The sequence below is a fragment of the Macaca mulatta genome, chromosome 13, assembly GCF_049350105.2.
Source record: "Macaca mulatta isolate MMU2019108-1 chromosome 13, T2T-MMU8v2.0, whole genome shotgun sequence".
NCBI classification, from domain to species: Eukaryota; Metazoa; Chordata; class Mammalia; order Primates; family Cercopithecidae; genus Macaca; species Macaca mulatta.
This window is the reverse complement of record NC_133418.1, coordinates 52,583,582-52,603,804: the sequence shown is the minus strand read 5'-3', so window position 1 is coordinate 52,603,804 and position 20,223 is coordinate 52,583,582. Positions and strand designations below refer to the sequence as shown.

Genomic DNA, 20,223 nt, shown 5'->3' with positions numbered 1-20,223 from the left:
AAAGAGGAAAGTATGGTGTATTTCCTCTAATAGGAATGGGCTACTAGATATTAAAACAGATTATGAAGATATGGTAATTAAAACAATTTGGTAATGGCTCAGAAACAGAATGATCATGAGACCATAAAGAAAATCCAGAAATAGATCAAAGATAAATATGAATTGAATATATGATAAAGATGACATTTTAAAATTAATCAATGATGTTACAGACAACTAGTTAGCCATTTGGAAAAAAGAAAAGGCTGGATCCCTAACCATGCTCCTCACATCAAAGGAAATTTCAAATTGATAAATGATTAATATATTAAAAATGAAGTATCAGAAGAAAACACGGGCCAATATTTCTATGATTTTGAAGTGGGGACATCTAAGTATAACATGAAATCTAAACATCATAAAGGAAAAGCCTTGTAATTTGACATTTCAAGAATGAAAAACCAGCCAGGTGTTATGGGTCATGCTTGTAATCCCCAGCACATTGGGAGGCTGAGGTGGGAGGATCACTTGAGTCTAGGAGTTTGAGACCAGCCTGGGCAACAAAGTGAGACCCCTATCTCTACAAAAAAAAAAAAAAAAAAAATTAGGTGGGCATGGTGGTACATGCCTGTAGCATCAGCTACTCTGGAGGCTGAGGTGGGAGGATTTGCTTGAGCCAGGGAAGTCAAGGCTGCAGTAAGCCTTGATCATGCCATCACACTCCAGTCTGGGTGACAGAGGGAGACCTTGTCTCAAAAAAGAAAAAAAAAATAATAAGAGAAAACAAAAACATTCTATACAGCAAAAAACACCATATAGTGAATATTGAGGCTGTCTTCTCCACATTCTTTCCACTGTCTTCCCCATTGTGTGGATGCTACGCAGTTTGTTTGGGGGTAGGGTATCCATACCGCCTTACTCTAAATTCCAAGGGTGAGAGTTGATTGTTTTAACTTATCAAGGTAATCTTGTTGCCCTTGCCACAGTGATTGGTTCAAGTAACCCTGATAAAAGCAGTAAATTCATGACATGCTCCTGATAAAAAAGAATGACATATAATCCAATTTAGGACTCTCAATATTGGAGGTTTATTGGATTAAAAAATTCCTTGCTCTTCTAAGAGAGCCACTGGAAGTTTCTGTAAAACGTAGTGTGGGGATGTGAAATGTAGAAAAATGACAGCCAATTAGGCACCATGAGGGAAGTGAGATTTAGGATGGTCTTCTTACCATAAAAGGCAGAGTAGAGGGGAGGAAAGGAAACAGCCTTCACATCTTTTTAAGTCACTGAATCATACTAACCCTGAATCACCTTTGGATTTTTGGTCAGTAAATATTTTCTGAATTGGGTTTTTTGTTACCTGCAAAATAAAGGGTTCTAACTAATATGAACCAATGAACAAACTCAAAAGACAAACTGGGAAAATATTCGCAATGCAAATGACAAATAGCTAAAATCCCTAAAACAAAGAACTACAAATCAATATGAAAAGAAAATAACCTAATTTTTTAAAAGGCAGACTATCTCAATAGTTCATACAAGAGGAAATACAAATAACCAACAAACAATATCAATAGATACTTAAGTTCACTATAAATTAAAGAAAAGTAAATAAGAACAAAGGAAAATGATTTTTCACTTGAAAGGCTGACAAAAATGGAAAAAAACATTAATATTACGTAGGACTGAGAATTCATAGGGAGACAGATTCTCTCATAACCTATTGGAGAAAGTGTAAATTGGTGATTTTCAAAAGAGTAATTATATACTTTCTATTAACATTTAAATACTCATAGGTTTTTTGTTTTTTGTTTGTTTGTTTTGTTTTGTTTTTTGAGACAGTCTCACTCTGTCACATAGCCTGGAGTGCAGTGGCCAGATCTCAGCTCACTGCAACCTCCACCTGCCAGGTTCAAGTGATTCTCCTGCCTCAGCCTCCAGAGTAGCTGGGATTACATGTGCCTACCATCATGCCAGGCTAATTTTTGTATTTTTAGTAGAGACGGGGTTTCACCATGTTGGCCAGGCTGGTCTTGAACTCCTGACTTCAGGTGATCCACCTGCCTTGGCTTCCCAAAGCACTGGAATTCCCAAAGTGCTGGGATTACAGGTGTGAGCCACTGCACCTGGCCAATATTCATCGCTTTTAACCAACCAATTCCACTCCTGAAATTGTATGCTATGGAAATACCTAAGCAAGTAGGCAAAGATGTATACAAATATCTCACAGTATTGTTTGTAAGAGTGGAATGCTGGAAGCATTCTCGATATTCATTAATTCAGAACTGGTTAAATAAACTCATGGTACATTCATGCAATGGAAGAACTTTATGGGCTTCGTAAAGAATGAAGAAATTCTGTATGTTGCCAATGAAATGTATTTCAGATAAATTAAGTAAAAAGTAAAACTGTAATAAATATACTATGATGATAATTCTGTGACAGTATATACAGATTAAAATAATTGGACAGAATATCATCATACTATTAACAGTGATCAGATGTGGGAAATGGGATTAGGATTCAGTGGAGAAAGCTCTAATTCTGTGTGATACCCACATACTCATACACAATACTCATGTACATACACATTGATCACTACCACCAGGACCACATCCTGCCCATCAGGAATTACACTGCCACTTTGGTTTCTCACCTGACTCTTAACCTATTTTCAACCTGTTCCCTACTCTGTGGCATGACAAGGATAGGATGGTACATGTTTGTTGAAAAATTTAAAACCACAATAAAACAGACTAAAAGTTGGCTTGCTTTTTTTATTATCTACTCTATGTTGGCAATTCTAAACAATGCCAATAGTAAAATAGTCCTCCCAGCAAGGGTACTGCTCTCACAGCCCCCACGTTTGCACATGACTGCCCCTCTGAAAATCTCATTCATTTGACCATGAGTGCCCATGTGCCATTTGCTGGACTAGGTGCTGCCCATCTTTGCCTCCCTGTCTCCAGTGTCCAGACCACCAGTGAATTCCTACTTTGCTTCTGAGAGTGTTACATGAAAATGCCTTCCCTAAAATCTTGGGAAAAAGCTGAATGGCTGCTTAAAACTGGCTATCTGAAAAGCCTTTGGCTGGTGCAGTCATAGGCCCCTTACAAGTACCCACGGAAGTGGTGCTTCCCCAGCAGGCTTGTCTGGAAAAGGGGATCACTGGAGAGGGCAGGGCCTTACTCCATCAGCTTTAAGAATAAGCACCCCATGGAATAAAAAGAAAGCCATCTACCCAGCATAACCTGAGCCTTGTAACAGAGAGGGGAGTGTGTGGGGAGAACAAGAGGCAGATCCAATTAATTATCCTTAGAAGCAAAGGTAAAAGTTGAAGATTACGAGACCCATTTACAGGAGGAAATAGACCCATCATTGAGCCTAGAGAATGGGAGGATTGTTTAGGGCCAGAAAAGCGTCTCAATGTTCAGATTCCATTCCTTTTCTGGAGCTTTGGAGAGAGGAAGGTCACAGCTTGGGCTTGGAAGTTACACTTAGCAGTGGGTTCAGACTGGTAGGAGGAGGGCTGTTGTCTTGGGTCCGATTCTGGGCCCCCAGGCGGCCCCCACCCTGAGGGGATAGAAGCTTCTATCTTCTCTAGGAGCTGGCCAAGGAGGGGGTGCCCCCTGCGAGAGGCCCATCCATTACCATCACAACAGCTGATGTCACAGACCCCACAAAGCAGCTGGGGCCCCAAATGCAGGGTAACCCTAACCCCACCAGTGATTGAAACAGATAGAGGGGTAGCTCTGCCACACAATGCCTGGCCCTCACTCCTCTCCTCCTCCCCCTTGCACTTCCTCAAGAGCCTTTGTCTTCTGGTCCCTAGGGCCTGTAGCCTCTCTCATTCCCGGCAAACTCCGTCCATTAAATTCAAAATGAGGCCTCTGGGGAAAGGGTTTGGCACTTTCTTTCCCTGCCTCCTCTTATCTCCCACCAGCTATTCCCCATCCGCATCTGTCTGGCAGGCAGATAAGAAGCCCAGCTGTGAGAAAAGGGGCAAGGTGGTGACTGCTTCACATCCTTCCCTGGGCTGTTTTGATTTGCTTTGTTTTTCTGCCTCAGAGCACCCCACAGGGTTACTGGTCTCTCTCTGGACAAGGCCTTGGGCTGGAAGTCATAAGAGTCAGTACTGAGGCTGTGGGAAATGTTCTGGGGTGAGTCAGGTTGTTTGACTGTGATAGCCCAAGTCTCTGTACTGAACTCTGTCACCTCCCCAACCAGCTGGAAGCCCCTGTGTTTTCAGAGTGCAGAGTCCTCCTCTCCCCCCTCAGGATCCCAGCATGCTGAGAGAAAGCCAGGAGCAGTGGTTTCACCAGTCTTTAGGTGTGACATGGGGTTCAGGGGGAGGCTTCTGGAGAAGGTGGGTGGCAGACCAGCAGGGCTGGAAAAATCTATCAGAGCTCTATGAGGCAGGGAGAAGGGTCACTGCTTAGAGCTTCTGGCTTTTCCCCCACGAGGAGAGCTACATGTCTGAAGGGATTTGGTTATTATTCAGTATTTTAGTCATGAATCTTTCTTAGACATTGATGAAAGCCATGAACCTTCTTTCCAGAAAAAAATGGGTGGCATGCACACATGCATGCAAACACACACACACATCTGCGATGGTTCTTGGACACCCAGTTAAGAACTCCCAATAGAAGAAAGTATAAGTTTTGGCACCAAAGCGAGAGTAGAGAAGGTTCCAGGTAGTGTTGAGGATAGGCTGTCCACAGAGCCAGGTGGCTGGCTGATTTGAAAGGCGTGTCCCTCTGTTTCATATACAGGTGCTTGGGGGGCATGGCTATCACCAACCCTGTAGTGGACTTGGGGAGAGGATGTCAGGAGGCAGAGAAGCCCTGGACACCTTTGTCCTTTGCTCAGCCATGAGGCATGTTGTGGAATTGGAAGGTAGGGAGGAAAAGGCCTTAAATATTGCATAGGCTATTGCTCGATGTGATACTGGCTAAGCATTTTGACCTTCCACAGCTCATTTACACTTCACAACAAACCTGTAAGTTGGAGACTACCATTCTGCTTTCATGGATGAGGATGATGATATTTAGGGAGTTTGCTGAGTAATTGTTCAAGGTCAGAGGCTAGTAAGTGGCACTGCAGAGATTAAAGCCCAGGTCTCGGGCATGAAAGCCCAGATGCAGCAGTCAGATATCTTACTGAAGAAAACTGTTTCTAGTCTATTCCCATTGCTTGTGTGCTAGCCTGGAGGGCAAGCAGGCTGGGCGTTGCTACACTGGCATTGCTGGTCTTACTTACCATGGTTCCAGATGTGCTTAGGAGGTTCTTCATTACATCCCAGAACATACCAGGCTCATGCCAACATTGTACTCTAATGTGGTCTGCACCAAAAATACTCATTCCTATGACTTCACAAAATTTGACTTGCATTCCCCTTCAAGGCTCAGCTAATTAACATCTCTTCTGAGCTGTCTTTCCTAACCAGACCCTTTCCTTCACTAGGCCAGGATGACTGTACCCCTCCCGCACTGAGTCTAAAATAGGCTTATCTCTCCCTTTTCTGCAGCCTGGCTTTGTTCTGGATAATCCTACATCACTCCATCTTGACTGGAAGCCTTTCCTTGGCAGGGCTAGTGTTCAACATTGGGTTCCAAGTTGCCTAGCCCAGTGCTCCACTTAACTCAAGCAGTTCAAAAAGTTCTTCTTGATGATGATGTCAGTGTTAGGTGCATAAGCAGGAAAAAAACCTAACCCAGGGGTTAGGGATGTTTCCAAGGCCACAGTACGGCTCCTTGCCTTGTGTGGAAGGTAGGCTTTCTCCTCCCCACTAGGCTCTTGCCTGCTTTAGTCCTCAGTCCAGCTGAGTGGGGATCCAATGTCAGTCATCCAGTTCACCAACCACAGTTGCACTGTGCAAATGGGATGGAAGAACAAAATACCCATGAGACAACACCGTGGCTTTTGAAACAGGTATGTAGGCTTTCTTGTTTAATAGCAGTTAAAAGAGGAAAATGTACAAGAGGAATAAACATGCTCTTTTCACAGAGGAGATTTCCCCTAACCATGCGGCCCATCCATATCAGTAGCTTTACTAGTAAGTTTTAGAGAAAAAAGTTCCCTTCAGAGTTAAAAATGGACTTTCCTAATTTTCTCTATAAATGTGCAACTATCTGTGCAAAATAAAAACGCCATTTCCAACACCTTTGTGAAAAGTACTTGTGAATGCAGGCAAAAAAAAAAAAAAAGAAGAGGCAATTGCAGTCAAGAGAGGAGTCCTGGGAGAAGGGAGGCTAAGGTAGGGGAATTTCTGCAGCAGTCCCTAGAGAGTGTGCTCAGAGGCCTGATGAGGAAGGTCATGGCCAAAGCCAATCTTGGGAGATAAAAGGCCGTGGGTCTGTGACTTGCTGAGTAAGCACTTGTCAAGTGTACAGTAAGGCTAGACTGACTTGGAGGACTGGTATGCAATGAGAACACTGGGCAATGCACCCTGGAAGCTGTACATTCCCTTTGCCAATAGGGTCTCACTTCCTGGTTCCCATTTTCAGGTCCTATTCCTTCTTTCCTGCAACAGCTTCATTTATAGCCTGCTCAAAGAGATTTTTCCTATGAATGTTAAAATGATGCAAGCAGCCTATATTACTGCTGAAACCTAATAGGGTCCCAAACTGGACTGTCCCTTCAGGAACATAGACCTGGTTTCCTCAGGAACTTGGCCAAGGGTTCATCCTGACCAAAAGCCATATAGGCTTCTAGCCATCTGTGTGCTTGCCCTCTTATTGAGGCCCTCCAGGGTTTCTATATCTCTAGGTATTTGAGGCCATATCTGAGGAGTCTGATGGGTATGGGCACACATGCTTTGCACAAGTCCTCTCAAGGGTTGGCCCAGCTACAGGTCTATAGACAAAACTAAAAACAGTCCACTTTTCTAATTCAAAAACTTGACATTGCTGGTCCCTGTTTTTACCTTCCCTGGCCAACCAAGAGTATGCCTCTACATATAACTCAGTAGCTGCATGTTGCTTTTAGTTAGACAAGGTGAAGGTAGACTAAGAATGGAGAGAAGATATATCAAAGGGTCCATCTTTATATATTGAGCTTGAATAGGCTTTTTCTTTCAGGGGACTTCTGTGCAGAATAACCCCTATTCCTCCACCTTGTTCACCTTTTCCTCTATAGCACAGTTCTTCCAAGGCAGAGGTTTGGGATGAGACCAGCAATGATGATCCTCTAAAGATAAACACTGTGGCATGCTTACATGTCTCTCCATTTCCACTTCAAAGTCTCTCAGCACTTAAAGCTGAAGAGATCTTGCTGCAAAGGGGGTACTAGCGAAGAAAAGTGTTTTTAACCCTTCTCAAGCAATAGAACTTCAGATTAATATAATCGTTTCTCACTTGTTTCAACAAAGATGAGAGCTTGGCGATGCCATTTTGGCTCCTGCCTTCTCTTGGCTTATCAAGTTCTGGGTGGCAGTGCTCATCCCCTACCCTCATCCTGAAACCCTGGCCAACCACCCAGCCCTCAGGATGAGCTGCAGCAGGCGTCTGTGAGCTCACATGTAGCCTGGTCTCTCCAGCTTTGAGGAAGTTTGTATGTCTGTGTGCACATCCTCTTCCCCATGACTATCAAGATGTGATAGGATATAGTGAGGTAGAGGGGTTGAGGGTGGTGGGGGGCAAGGAAGTGCTCCCTCCCCAGAAGCAACTCAGTAGCTGACAAAGGTAGTGAAGAATTCTGTTTGATGAGTCTCTCCTCCCACCAATCCAAGCTGGAAAGGCCTGTGTGGCTTATTTGTCATTGTTTGGTGATGCACAATTATACTCTTGCCAGTAGCCATAGTAGCATCTTTCTGAAGTATCTTAAAGTACAGTTTCCCCTGACTGACTTCATAGCAAAGCTCTTGTATTAAGTCTCAGGAGTCCATCTGGGACAATGAATGCAGCCTCCCAAGCTAAGCTGCTCCAGGCTTTAGAGTTTGGAGGATAGGATTATAGGCAATCTTTCTCAGACAAAGCCAAAGATGGCTTTGGGGATCTCAAAAGAGGATGGGAACCTTGGGCTTCAATGACAAAATAATATCTAGGATATTATTTAGTGAAGGACAGTTGGGCCAGAGGCAACAAGTCACAAGCCATGGTTGGCTCTGCTGACTTTATGGTAACAATGTCTCCATCCCTAGATGCATCCACTCCAGTCATGGCTGCCCCCACAGTGCAGAGCTGGTGACATTTCCTTGAAGATCATAGCCAAAAAACTGCTTTTTAAAACATAAAGGAACAATCCCAACTAATCCTCAGGTTTCACCTAAGGGTAAGGTAAGGGCATTTTTAAGCTTCTGAAATCTGAAATATTTCAACAGCATTACTGGAGAAGGCTAAGTCTCAGACGCTCTGTGAAGACCTATGGAAATAACTGTTGATTTATGTCCTGAACCAAATGTGCTGACTGTGAATGAAGGAAATGAGATGAGCAGGGAAGGGATTGGGTCTCTGATTCCATGAAAACTGGCTTTCAAGATCCAGAAAAACTCCTCGGGTTGAGACTCAACACTTCTAGAGTTGGGGCAATCTGCAGTTAAAGATGGGATCCAATTATTACTGCTCTCTACTTAGCTGTATCCTGCCCCAGAAAAATTTGCAGTAAAAGCCTCAGGTTAGATCTAGGCTAAAGAAATTGCCAAGCTTGGGGGATTGGAATGAAGCTGTCATCTTGCCATATGACATGTTTGTTCACAAGCCAGTGAAAGTCAGCAGACTGAGGAGATGACCCTCCAGAGCTCCCCTTAGTGTATTAAATAATGTTTGCCAGGCCCTTTCCTTGCATTGAGAAGAATCAGCCTCATCTATGTGGTGAATGGGCATCCAGGAGTGAACAGGACATATTTTAGTATCCTTTTGCTTATTCACTCTACCTCCCAGTGCCAGATACCCATTTTTTGTGGTTCCTAAGCCCCAGACCTAAGCTTTAGAGCCATGGATGGAAGGTGGTTCATCACACTGGGATTGATGATACCACCATCTCTAAGATAACACAGATAGTGTAGTAATAACTTCCCCTGAGTCCCAGCCTAGCAACATCTCATGTACTTGCTTATTCTTGTGCCTCTTTTACTATAGGGAAATGTTATGTGAATACTGCACAGGGGTTAATAAAAAAATACATATGCTCTCTTTGAAGAAGAATACACAAATGCAGGGTCAGCTGGGGTTGGATCCCAGACAAAGGGGCTGCAGCAAGTCGCCTCTGTAGGTCCAGGCCACCCTTCATGAGTGGTGGCTGCTGATGAGTCCTCGGAGCTGCTTGGCCACAGTGTCAATGAGTTTCTGCTTGTCTCGCTCATTTTTCCGAAACTGTGCAAACATGTTGTTCTTGCGGCTAGTATCCTTCATCCTAAACAGAGAAGGAAAGAAAAAGGGCAACGTGTTTGAGGAAACAATGGTGGAAGGAGAACCTGCAGGAGGCAGGATGGCAATGCATCTTAACCACTATCCAGAGTAATGAGAGCATCCAGAATATCTCCAGTGTCAGGCCCACCCTCACCTACTCATCAGGAAGCTGGCATTCTGGCACCTACATCTCTCAACTTCAGTCACCTTTGGAAACTGGTCAAGACCTAGTTTTGGAGGGGCCAATCTCCTTATCCCTTATACCTGCTCCACCTAATTCATTCCCTTCTCTCAGCAGGTATGTGCCTGCTATAGGTGTGTGGGACATGGAACAGCTCTGCTGGTCAATAAACCCTTATAGAATGTCTAGGATCCACTCATTACCTCATGAACCTACTAAATCCTGTTGGGACCTTCGAGATAACATTTGAAAGGTAAAGCAGGAAAAGTGTTCTTAACTAGCAATTCCAAGAGAACATGAATAACCAAAGGCCACTGTGTATTTCTAAACCTCACTCTAGCTGGCTACTCTATCCCATCCCTAACAAAACTAAGGGCTTGACTGACCTTTTTCCTTTTGTCTCAGGGTAATGGCACATAGGCGGTGTGGTGACTAAGAGAGTATGGTTACTTAGGAAAGCATGTGCCAAAGGGCTGGGCCATCCTCTCACTCCACAAACCAGAGCTTTTTACATGAAAAGCCCTTGAGTCCTCAAGGGCTGTCTGTACCTCCAGACCTTTGACCTTTGGGTCATGCTAAAGCTTCACAGATGGCATATTTCTAGAACCACGGGCAATTCTGGCCAGTGGTTCTTTCAGGTAGACAGCCCTAATGGGGAAACATGGACAAGAAAGTCAAGACTAGGTTGAGATGGTCACAGAACCCCCAAGTCTAAGCAATTGTGACAGAATTCAGGAATTTGCTATTCCCTGCACAGGGCTCACAACCCCTGACATATATTGGTGGCCACTAACTCTTGTCCTAGCCTCTGCACACCAGACCCATATCCCACAGCTAGTTCCAGTGTTAGACAATTGAGAACAGTGCCAAGACAGATTTCTTTCTGGGATAGGGCCAGTCTTCACCAGAGCTGGGCCAGCCCTCTGACTTCACTGCTCCCTGGGCTGTATGGAGATAGGCTAAAGGGAAGGAACATGGCACCAGGCTATAAATTGCCCCCAGGCATATTTCCCAGGGGACTTTGGTCAATCCTGCACCACTTTTTCCCCCCCACTGTGGGTGGCCCTTTGCAGAGGAGCAGATTAGAGGCCAGTGAGTCAAAAGGCCAGAGATCCTACAGGGGCATTTATGTTTGGTATATATGATATAAATTTACAATATATGTATTCCATAAGGGCATTATATGTGGCAAGAAGTTTCTAATGAGCACCACAGCTGTATGGCTCTGGCTGACAGTGATAGCCACAGACTAATTAAGAATTCTCTCACTGATCTAAGCTCAAAGGCCTTCAGGCTGGAATTACTCATCAAGCAAACTCAGAACACTGAATATAAGGTACGACCACCCACATGTGGAGGCCTGTGCTTGGAGGGGAAGAAGAAGGGCAAGTGACTGCACTAGTTGAAGAGAAAGAATGAGGGTCCTCAAGCCTCTGATAATTACTATATTTGTTCCCTTATATACTAGTGGCACAATTATGTTTGTGGAACTGGCCTGGTTTTAGATAGTCCCAGGGAAAGATTCCCTTTCCTCTGCTGGGTATACTATATATCTAAACATTATCAACAACACAAAACAAACAAAAAGAAATGAAGAAAACCACTTCCTATATTCATAGGACATTTAGTTTAATATCCTGCATTATCATTAATTTCACGGCTCCTAGAAGCAGCTGAGAGACAGGCAGCCCGCTGGCTTTCAGCTCCCACAGGGAGGCTCCTGTAATATCTGGGAGAAAGAGGGTAGTCTTTGGCCTCACAGGCTAGAATTTCTTGGTCGTTAAGACCTGGAGTTAGAACAAGGCACTGTAAAGATAAACTCAAGTACCCTGAGGGCTAATGGTGGCCTGCTGGTTTCCACTCAGGAATGCTCCAAAACCAAAAGTCAGCCCTCCCACCTTCCATCCCATTCTGAAAGCCCAGTATCCTGTTCTACTTTATTAACAGCTATGGCCACCTCTCAGTGATGCAGGGGTCACTTCTTTTCCCTAAATGTCTTTAGCAGGTCTTTGGGTCTTTCCGTTTCACCCTGCTAAGAAGTGCCAGGTTGAAAAGGAGAGTCAAGATCTGATGGTAGAGCTGGCTGTGGAAAAGCAGGAATAGGTCAGGTAAAGGGGTCAATTCCTATGAGGCTGGGAGACACGGATTGTAGTGATCTGGATGCCCTTTGATCTACTGTGTTTGGAAGAAGCTTTTAAACTCTTCTGATTGCTAGGGCTAAGCACATAGCTTCTTTACTGGCCAGCGCTCCAGAATGGTAGGGAGAGGCTAATTATTTTCAACTATTGTTGAGCCATAGGAAGTGAATGAGCCAGTATTTCCTAGATCCAGAGATTCTTGGGAACAGAAGAGTAAAGGACTGCTGAGAGAAGTAAATAACTGAAGGGAATCCCAGAGCCCATTTGAAGGATACATAATGACCATTAAATATGACCATTTAAGCACCAACTCAAAGGTCAAAATGTTCCCTTCTTTCACCTTAGCACCAAGAACTGTGGGATTAAGCCTTGCTTCTAATAAAGGGTCTTCTATAAGAGATGCGGGTTCTAGATTTTAAAGCCACCAAGAGGTAGGGGAGGCTGCTGAGGAGCTCCCTTTGGTCAGGGCTTTATTTCAGGCCCCACACTAGCAAGAATATTGAGTGTGCCAAGAGGTTGAATGGGAACAACCCTTTACCTGGCACAATGGGAGAAAATCCCTGCTGCCACTCCCAGCCCCAAAGGAATTAGTAAGCCAAGGGTCACTCTAAGGGCCAAGGATAGAGAAGGCAGCCAGCCAGTTGGCACCAGGCTGGTTTAGTAGATTAGTATGTCAGGGTGGGGACAACTCAGAGGCTAGGGATTTTAGTGTAGTCATTAGTGTCAATGAGGAAACCAGAAGGACTTGCCTCAAAGTGATGGAAAAGGCCCAAGTGAATAATATACTTACTCTCTAGATATCCTAGGGAGGAAGGTCAGTGGGAGAGAGAACCATGGGAAACAAAGTTAAAATGGAAACACCAATCTCTGACGTGGTCAGGAGAAAACTGTAGTCTGAGTTTTTAGTCTCTTGGCTCCAAATACATACCCCTGCATCATGCTCTTGCCTACCCTTCACCTCTTCCCCTTTTCTCCCCCTTTCATATTGCATAGTAAGAAGAATAGACCTTGACCTCTCCTTCTGCTTAAGGCTCCACTCTGACTTCCTGGACTCTGAGTCTTGCCTTCCTAGGATTTGAGATGTGGCTGACTGGCCATATATGTAGACTTCCTACACTGCCTAGAGGCAGGGCATTCTTCCAAGTAGCTGGGGATTAACTAGTTTCTCAGATTTCAAGAGAAACCTGCCTTTTTATGTGGGTCTTGGTCTCTGACCTGCCAGCTCTCTAAGAGATTAGCAAAGCCAGAGCCAGGCTGTAATACATAGCATTTCCCAGCTTCTGGGTGACATATTGGTTAGCCCTGAGATTTCCTGGAGCTACCTAACTTACTTTCAGTGGTAGCACCTCTGCTTCAGAGAGGCTACAGTTCTGTGGCAGGGAATCCTCTGCAGGCTAGTGACTGCCTAAGGCAAAAATCAGACACATTCTCCAAGACAGCTTTGTTGGGATAGTCAGTACAATAAAGCTCAGTCTGGCAGGGGCTGGGAGTTGGGAACAGATGAAGGTTTCAGTAATTCTCAATAATTTTCAGGGATTCTCTACTAGGAACCAGAGAAGCCATCTGTTCTGTGGAGTTGCACTATCTATCATCATACCCCAGATGACTAGGGCAGCCTCATTCTGTTCACCAGGCTGGCCTGAGCCCCAAAGCAAGCCATTTTTCTTTCTTCTCTTGCCATCTCTAGTAAGAGACACTAGTAAAAGACCCATTAAACTAGAAGGTAATGTCAGAGTCCAATTCTGATCCATACTTGGCCTAGCTTGTTGGGGGCTCAGGAATGAATAAGCCACAAGAGGAAGACTGGCCTGCCAAATCCAGTGATTGAGATTGTTGACAGCACCCATGGCCTATGGCAACTTCCAGAACAAGGCTATCTTTCAAGATATTGGCAGTGGCAAAATTATCTTCTATGCCAAACCCCATCCCTGTCTCCCCACCTCCCAACACAGACCACTGGACTAGGTACTCACTTCTCTAGCAGGGTCAGAGCAGTCACTGGGTTTACCCGGAGGTACTTGCAGTTGGGCTGACCATAGTCAGCAAGGTAGGTTGACCAATCCCACTGGATGAAAAGATCCAAAAGCTGTAAAATATCCAAACCCCACCCCAGGGATTAGTCAGACAGACAAGACAAACCAAGATACCAGAAACTTCATCATCCTTCACTACCAGCTAATAAATTAGATACATAAAAATTAAAATATAATAAGAAAAAGAACAGCTTCAGACTATTCTTTCAACCAAGAAAATAAATGAGTAAACATTAGATGGCAGACTTATCTCTGCCATAAGCAGTATGGAAATGTTGCTAAGACTATATGCCAGCAGTTAGCTCTCAGAGGCAACCCTGTAAAGAAACTAACACTAGACTGAATCAAATATGATAATAATATCATAATAATCATTCACTTACTCATTTAATAAATATTTATCAAATGCCTTCCACATGCCAAGAACCATTCTCAGTATTTAACAAAGAACAGATAAAGGTGGATGTAGTCCAGTGCCACATATGCAATTGTTTGAACTTCAAGGTTAAAAGGTCTGGGCTCAAGTATCAGTTTTTTGACTTGCTGCACTGACTTAGGTAATACAGACATATATACATGCCTATATACAAATAGGACACACAGACAACACAGAAACACTGAACCAAGGCGTAAATGGATCATGTAGCATTTCTAAGAGGCAATATGTGTTATGCCTATGCAGACACAGGCTGAGAAGATGAAATCTGGGCCATAGTAGATTAGCCCATGATTGAGGACACAGAGTCTAGAATTGGGTTATCAGTGTTAAAGAGAAGTGCCAAGAGCTAGATGTGTGAAAAGACAATGAGAGCTTTCTGAGGGTGAGCTGAGTTCTGACACTGGGGGAGATTTTGACTGAAAGAAGCTAAACTTTTGTCAAAGGCTTTCCTTCCCAGCCAGTTTTAGCCTCAGACATCACACTAACAAATATTCAAAAATTGCAACTAAGTAAAACAAACAAACAAAAGCTTCTAGAAGGGGCACAGTCCCAGACTCACATCACTGCATAGAGGGAGAACCCTCACAGTACTTTTGACTCAAGACATTCTCCGTTTCTCCCTTTCCAGGAGATAGGTAACTGCTGATGAGGACAAGTAGATGGCTGCCTGTGCAGAACAAAGGCAGAGAGGCTGAGAGTGCAGTCATATCCAATGCCAGAACCTGGGCTCTAGGCACACCTTCCTCCATATCTGTCTTCACTATGCAGCTGGGCAAACAGGCAGTATGGGCCTTGCCCTATTTGGCCAAGTCTCCACTTCATCCAGTCTCTTAGAATAGCAGTTATGAACTTCCTGAAGCAGGATGGGAAATGGCTGAAGTCCCAAACCTAAAACTGAGAAAAGCCCTTACACCCTCAGCCAAGAAAGGGATTTTAGAGATGAGAGAAGCAGTCGGGGAGAGACAGGCACGCTGCTTGGTCTGGGCCAGGATGGTCCCAAACGGCCCCTCAGGCCATTTTCAGGTCATGCCTATTTTCACTGGCAAGTTAAAAGGCTTCTACCACTTCTTTCTGCTGACCCAAGGCCTCAGAGAGTTCTCCTTTAGAAGAGAATTTCTCCTGACTTTCTACTCTAGCGTCAGTATTTCTGTCCTATGGTCTTCAAAGACCACTCAAGACAGCTCCTCTTTACTTGCTTCCACGACAGACACTGAGAGTACCCCTTGTTCTAAAGTTCTTCCAGTACTATGCTTTACACATTTCACTATGTTTTCCCGCAACTCCTAGGGAAAGAACTATGAAAAAATATAGCATTTTTTTCAATTAAAATTTTTTTCACAAATTAAAAAACAAAACAAAACCTAGGAAGCCTTTTACTATTTGTCTATTAAGGAGCTGATAAGAAAAGTGAATGAATATCAAAAAAGTCTAATTGGAAAAACTGGAAAATCATTTCTTAAAGCTATTTTAGATACTACTTTTTCAGCATACATGGACATATACATGCATGTATTACCTTCTTTTCAAATGAATTCCTAATTTCTGTGCTGGAATTAATGTATTAGTACTTCTGATTTATTGCTAATACTACCATGTATTTCTGGTTAATGACACATGGGAAGTCACTAGTGGACAGTGGAGAGAAGTTCATGGCTTAGCTCTAAGTTATGGGATCTTTGGGGTGTCGCTTTTCTGGCCGGAAACCTGTGGCTGGTGGCACTTTTGCCTTGAGTTTTGCTCTGGCCCACTGGGTTTGTTACACCCACTTGGCCTGGCAGGCTGAGCTCATGCCTGCCAGGGACACTGGAGTCAGGTGTGGAGCAGCGAGGGGTGTGTGTGAGTAAGTGTGGGGTCCAGTCACTGCACAGTCAGACGCGCTGGGTGCTGCCATGGGGTGGGCAGCTCCAGGTGCCAGCATGGACACCAATTCTCTATGCGAATGCAGCTGGACCAGGTGCACTGCAAGCAGCTTTCCTGGATGGCACCGGGGAATGTGGCAGCACCCAGAAGCTTGGAGATGCCAAGAACCACAGGGCCCCAAAGAGGGAGTCACAGCTCTGGCTCAGGGAGCTCCCATGTCTGGGCTCTACAAAGAGCTGCAGCTCTTCTCTCCTTCTCTTCACCCACAATGTGGCGAGCAGGGGGTATGTTTCAGCCCTGTTTGTGTTACCCCAGCTCTTTTAGCCTCACCATTCAGTAGGTCTCAAGTTCTTGTCCTGCAACCAGGAAGAATGAGGTACACACACAGGTGGAAGGTGAGCAAAATGAAGAGATTAATTGAGCAACAGAACAGCTCAGAGATGACCCACAGTGGGAAGCTCCTCTCAGAAGCCAGGGTGTCCCAGCAAGTATTCAGCTTCTAGCAGAAAGGGTTGCTCCTCTCTGTAGGCAGGTCGTCTTGATAAGTGTTCAGCTATCAGCAGAGAGAGTGGCTCCTCTCTGCAGCTGTTCGTTCTGCTGTCTCTCTGTCCTCTCCTCTGTTCTGGCTGAGCTCAGGGCTTTTCTGGGCCTCAGAGGGGAGGAAGTGCATGCCATCTGGTCCACGGGCAGCCAAGTCCCTACTCTGGTCTGCAGGACTGGCAGCTTGGCCACCAGCCTTCAGGCCTTCTGTGGCCTGAAAGTCAGGCCTCACTGGGGACCTGCCCCCTTCTGCCCAGGAACCTGTCTGCTTTCTGCTCCCATTCATGGCACCTGAGGTCAGCCCCAACTTTGCTCCAAGACTGGAGCAGCACTGACAACAGGGAGAAGCCATGCAGTGGGAGCAGGCACTTAAAAGCCTACAAGAGCAGGGAGGGGCCTTCCCAGGCCCCCAAGAGTGCAGGGACGCCTGGGTCCACAGCCATGGTTTGGGTGGCTGCAGTTGTGCCCAGGAGGGTAGGGCTCCTGCCTGCTCCCTGGCTCCCACCAGCTCCATGGAGCATGCAGCCCCGGTCTTGCCTCCCTGCTGCAGCCAGCATGATGGCAGTGGTGGGCCATTTAGGGCAGCCACTACCATCATAAGGATTTCCATTTTTGTCTTCCTGCCAAAGTCAATGCCAATGGTGAGCCTAAGAGCTCTGGAATGACAATCTATCTAATTTATTCCACTACAGTCATGGAAGCTACGTAAGTCTATTAAGTTCAACCACCATGAGCCTATAGATCACACTCTGGGTCATGTTGCTTCCCACAGTCTTTTAGGGTGGCCTCAAGCTAGGTCTTATGGCCTTCTCTGAGACAGATGGACAGAGAGTGAGGGTACTTAACTAAGTGAGCTGCTTGGAGGCACACTTCTACTGGATTCCACAGAACAGTGTTAGAATGAACAGCCAAGAAAACCAGCAGGCCTATTTATCCATTTAGTACTTTGATTTCCAGACTGACTTTCAAGGTCAATCAGACCCTCCCAGCCGATTCTCCACGTACAACAACCTTGTTAGATTGCTATAAATTCTCCTGCAAGAACACTCAGTTATCACTAATGACCACACTAGTGATCATCACTAGTGACCACTAATGTTTCTTTTTTATTTTTATATCTTTCATTTGGAAATATTTCAAATTTATCAGAAAGTTGAAAGAATAAGCATAGTATAAAGAGCAACATATTGCTTCCATCCAGATCCATCCACTGTCAATATTCTACCCCATGTGCTCCAGCACTTGAATTCTTTCTCTTCATATACATACACCCATGCATGCACACATATGTTATTTCTTTTCTTGAGTTTCTTCAAAGTAAACTGGGACTTTATTCTCAAATACTTCAGTGTTCCTAAGGATTAGGAATATTTTCTTATATAATCACAGAATAATTTTCAACTTCAGTTTAATGTTGATATGATCCATATTAAATTTTGTAAGTTGACCCAGTAATATCCTTTATAGCCTCTTTTATTTTTGTTCTACTACATGATATAATTTTAGGACTGAGTATTACGTTTAGTTGTCATGTCTCTTTAGTTTCCTTTAATCTGGAATATTTATACAACCTTTCTTTTTCTTATATGATATTGACATTTTTGAAGAATATAGTTCCCCTGCCTCCATTTTTTCCCAGTTTGGTTTTGTCTAGTGGCTTCTTATAAGATTCAAGACACGAATTCTTCAGCAGAATACTACGTAAGTGATGCTATGTCCTCCTCAGGGTATCACCTCTGGAGGCATACGATGCTCATTTTCCCCTCATTGATGATATTAATTTTGATCACCTGATTAAGATGTTGTCTGATTTCTCCCAACATCTAGTTATTACGTTTTCCTTTGGAACTGTGAAGATTTAAGACATTCAAATACACTGTTATCCAGTGAGGATTCTTGCCTAACCCAATGTTTACTATGATAGCTTCAAAACTGCTGATTATCTCAACACCATCCTTCCTTGCACATTTATGAGTTGTCACTCATTCTACTGTAAGCAAGTACTCTCTCTTCCCCACTATTAATTTATCCATCTATTTGTTATTAGCACAAACTCACCACTGTGCCCTTCCCCTCCCCTCCCTTCCTTTCTTCCTTCCTTCCCGTCTTTTCTTTTCCCTCTCTCTCTTTCTCTTTCTTTCTTTCTTTCTTTCTTTCTTTCTTTCTTTCTTTCTTTCTTTCTTTCTTTCTTTTTCTTTCTTTCTCTCTTTCTTTTTCTTTCTTTCTCTCTTTCTTTCTCTCTTTCTCTCTTTCTTTCTTTTTCTTCTTTCTCTTTCTTTCTTCTTTCTCTTTCTTTCTGTTTCTTTTTCTTTCTTTCCCTCTTTCTTTCTTTCTTTTCCTTCCTTCCTTCTCTCTTTTTCTTCTCTTCCTTCCTTCCTTTTCCTCTCCCCTTCCTCCCTCCCTCCCTCCCTCCCTCCTTCCCTCCTTCCCTCCTTCTCTCCTTCCCTCCTTCTCCCCGTCCTTCCTTCCTTCCTTCCTTCCTTCCTTCCTTCCTTCCTTCCTTCTTTTTTCCTAAGAGAATAGTTCTTGCTCTGTTGCCCAGGCTGGAGTGCAGTGGTGCAATCATAGCTTACTGCAGCCTAGAACTCCTGAGCTCTAGTAATCCTCCCACCTTCACCTCTCTGAGTAGCTAGGACTACAGGCACACACCACTATGCCCAGGCTAACTTTTAAATATTTATTTTTGTAGAGATGAGGTCTTGCTATGTTGCCCAGGCTGGTCTGGAACTCCTGGGCTCCAGTGATCCTCCTGCCCCAGAAAATACTGATTTCTAAAGTTACTTAGGTTAGTTATTTTCTTTGTCATTACTTTCAATATGGTTGTGTTTTTCTTTTATAATTCAGCTATGTTCATTTTTCACTGCTTGTGCTCCACCTTTGATTCCCCCACATTCCAGTTGATTTTCATTATTAATTTTGGGGTATGTGAAACAATACTATAGTTCTGAGAGTAACAGCAATATAAAAAATGTTCTCAGAGAAGTATTACTCCCTCCTCATTCCAGCCTGTTCCCATTCTCCCCACTTTCTTCTATATCTTTCCTATCCATTCCTGTAGATAACCAATCTAGTTTCTGGTTTGTCCTTCTTTTATTTATTTTACGCCAATGAGCAGACACACATATATTTTCTTATATCTTCCTCTTTCTCTCTTGAAGGGTAGCATATCATAGCTACTCTTTTACACTTTGTTTTGTCATGTAATGGCATATCTCAGAACTCACTCCCTAGAAGCTCATTCCTCATTAATGATTATATTCTTGATGTATTCATGAAAATGCTGTTTTTGTAAACTAGGTAAGCAAAGTCATTTTCAAGGGACAGACCAGACATTACATTTTGGAGCATTTCATGTTAACTTGGTAGAACAGGAGAGTGCTAGATTTTTAGAGTAGGAAATTCTGATAAATGTTAAGGCTAATTCAATCAAACGCAAACTCAACCCATCATTAACGATGCTTTGATTTCAAACACAGAGTTATCTATTTGTGGTATTTAATAGAACAGGGGAACTAAACTAGTGTAGTAGTTGATATAATACTTTATAAGCTATATAGGTTAATTAAAATGGTAAATTATGTGATTACTGGTTATTATACAAAAATGCATGTAAGTGGAAAAGGATATGACAAGGGGAGACATTTTTAATCAGGTTATATATTAAACAGGCCACTATGATAGGATACTTTTTTTTCTTCCTATATAA

At 43.7% G+C, this 20,223-nt stretch overlaps 1 protein-coding gene across 20 annotated transcripts in view; it reads right to left on the bottom strand.

Moving 5' to 3' along the window:
- Positions 1-5,895: 5,895 nt before the first annotated feature.
- Positions 5,896-20,223, bottom strand: part of EXOC6B (exocyst complex component 6B) — a 678,312-nt gene continuing 663,984 nt past the window's right edge. For 8 of the 20 annotated variants that reach the window (XM_077959247.1, XM_015112641.3, XM_077959245.1 and 5 more), the window contains 2 exons: positions 13,619-13,731; positions 5,896-9,330 (listed from right to left, as the gene is read on the bottom strand). In XM_077959247.1, coding sequence (XP_077815373.1) covers positions 9,204-9,330; positions 13,619-13,731 — 240 coding nt within the window. In that variant the 3' untranslated portion in view covers positions 5,896-9,203. Of the gene's footprint in view, positions 9,331-12,394; positions 12,448-13,602; positions 13,732-20,223 lie in introns of all 20 variants that reach the window. The other 12 variants (XM_077959258.1, XM_077959242.1, XM_077959252.1 and 9 more) reach the window with 3 other exon arrangements.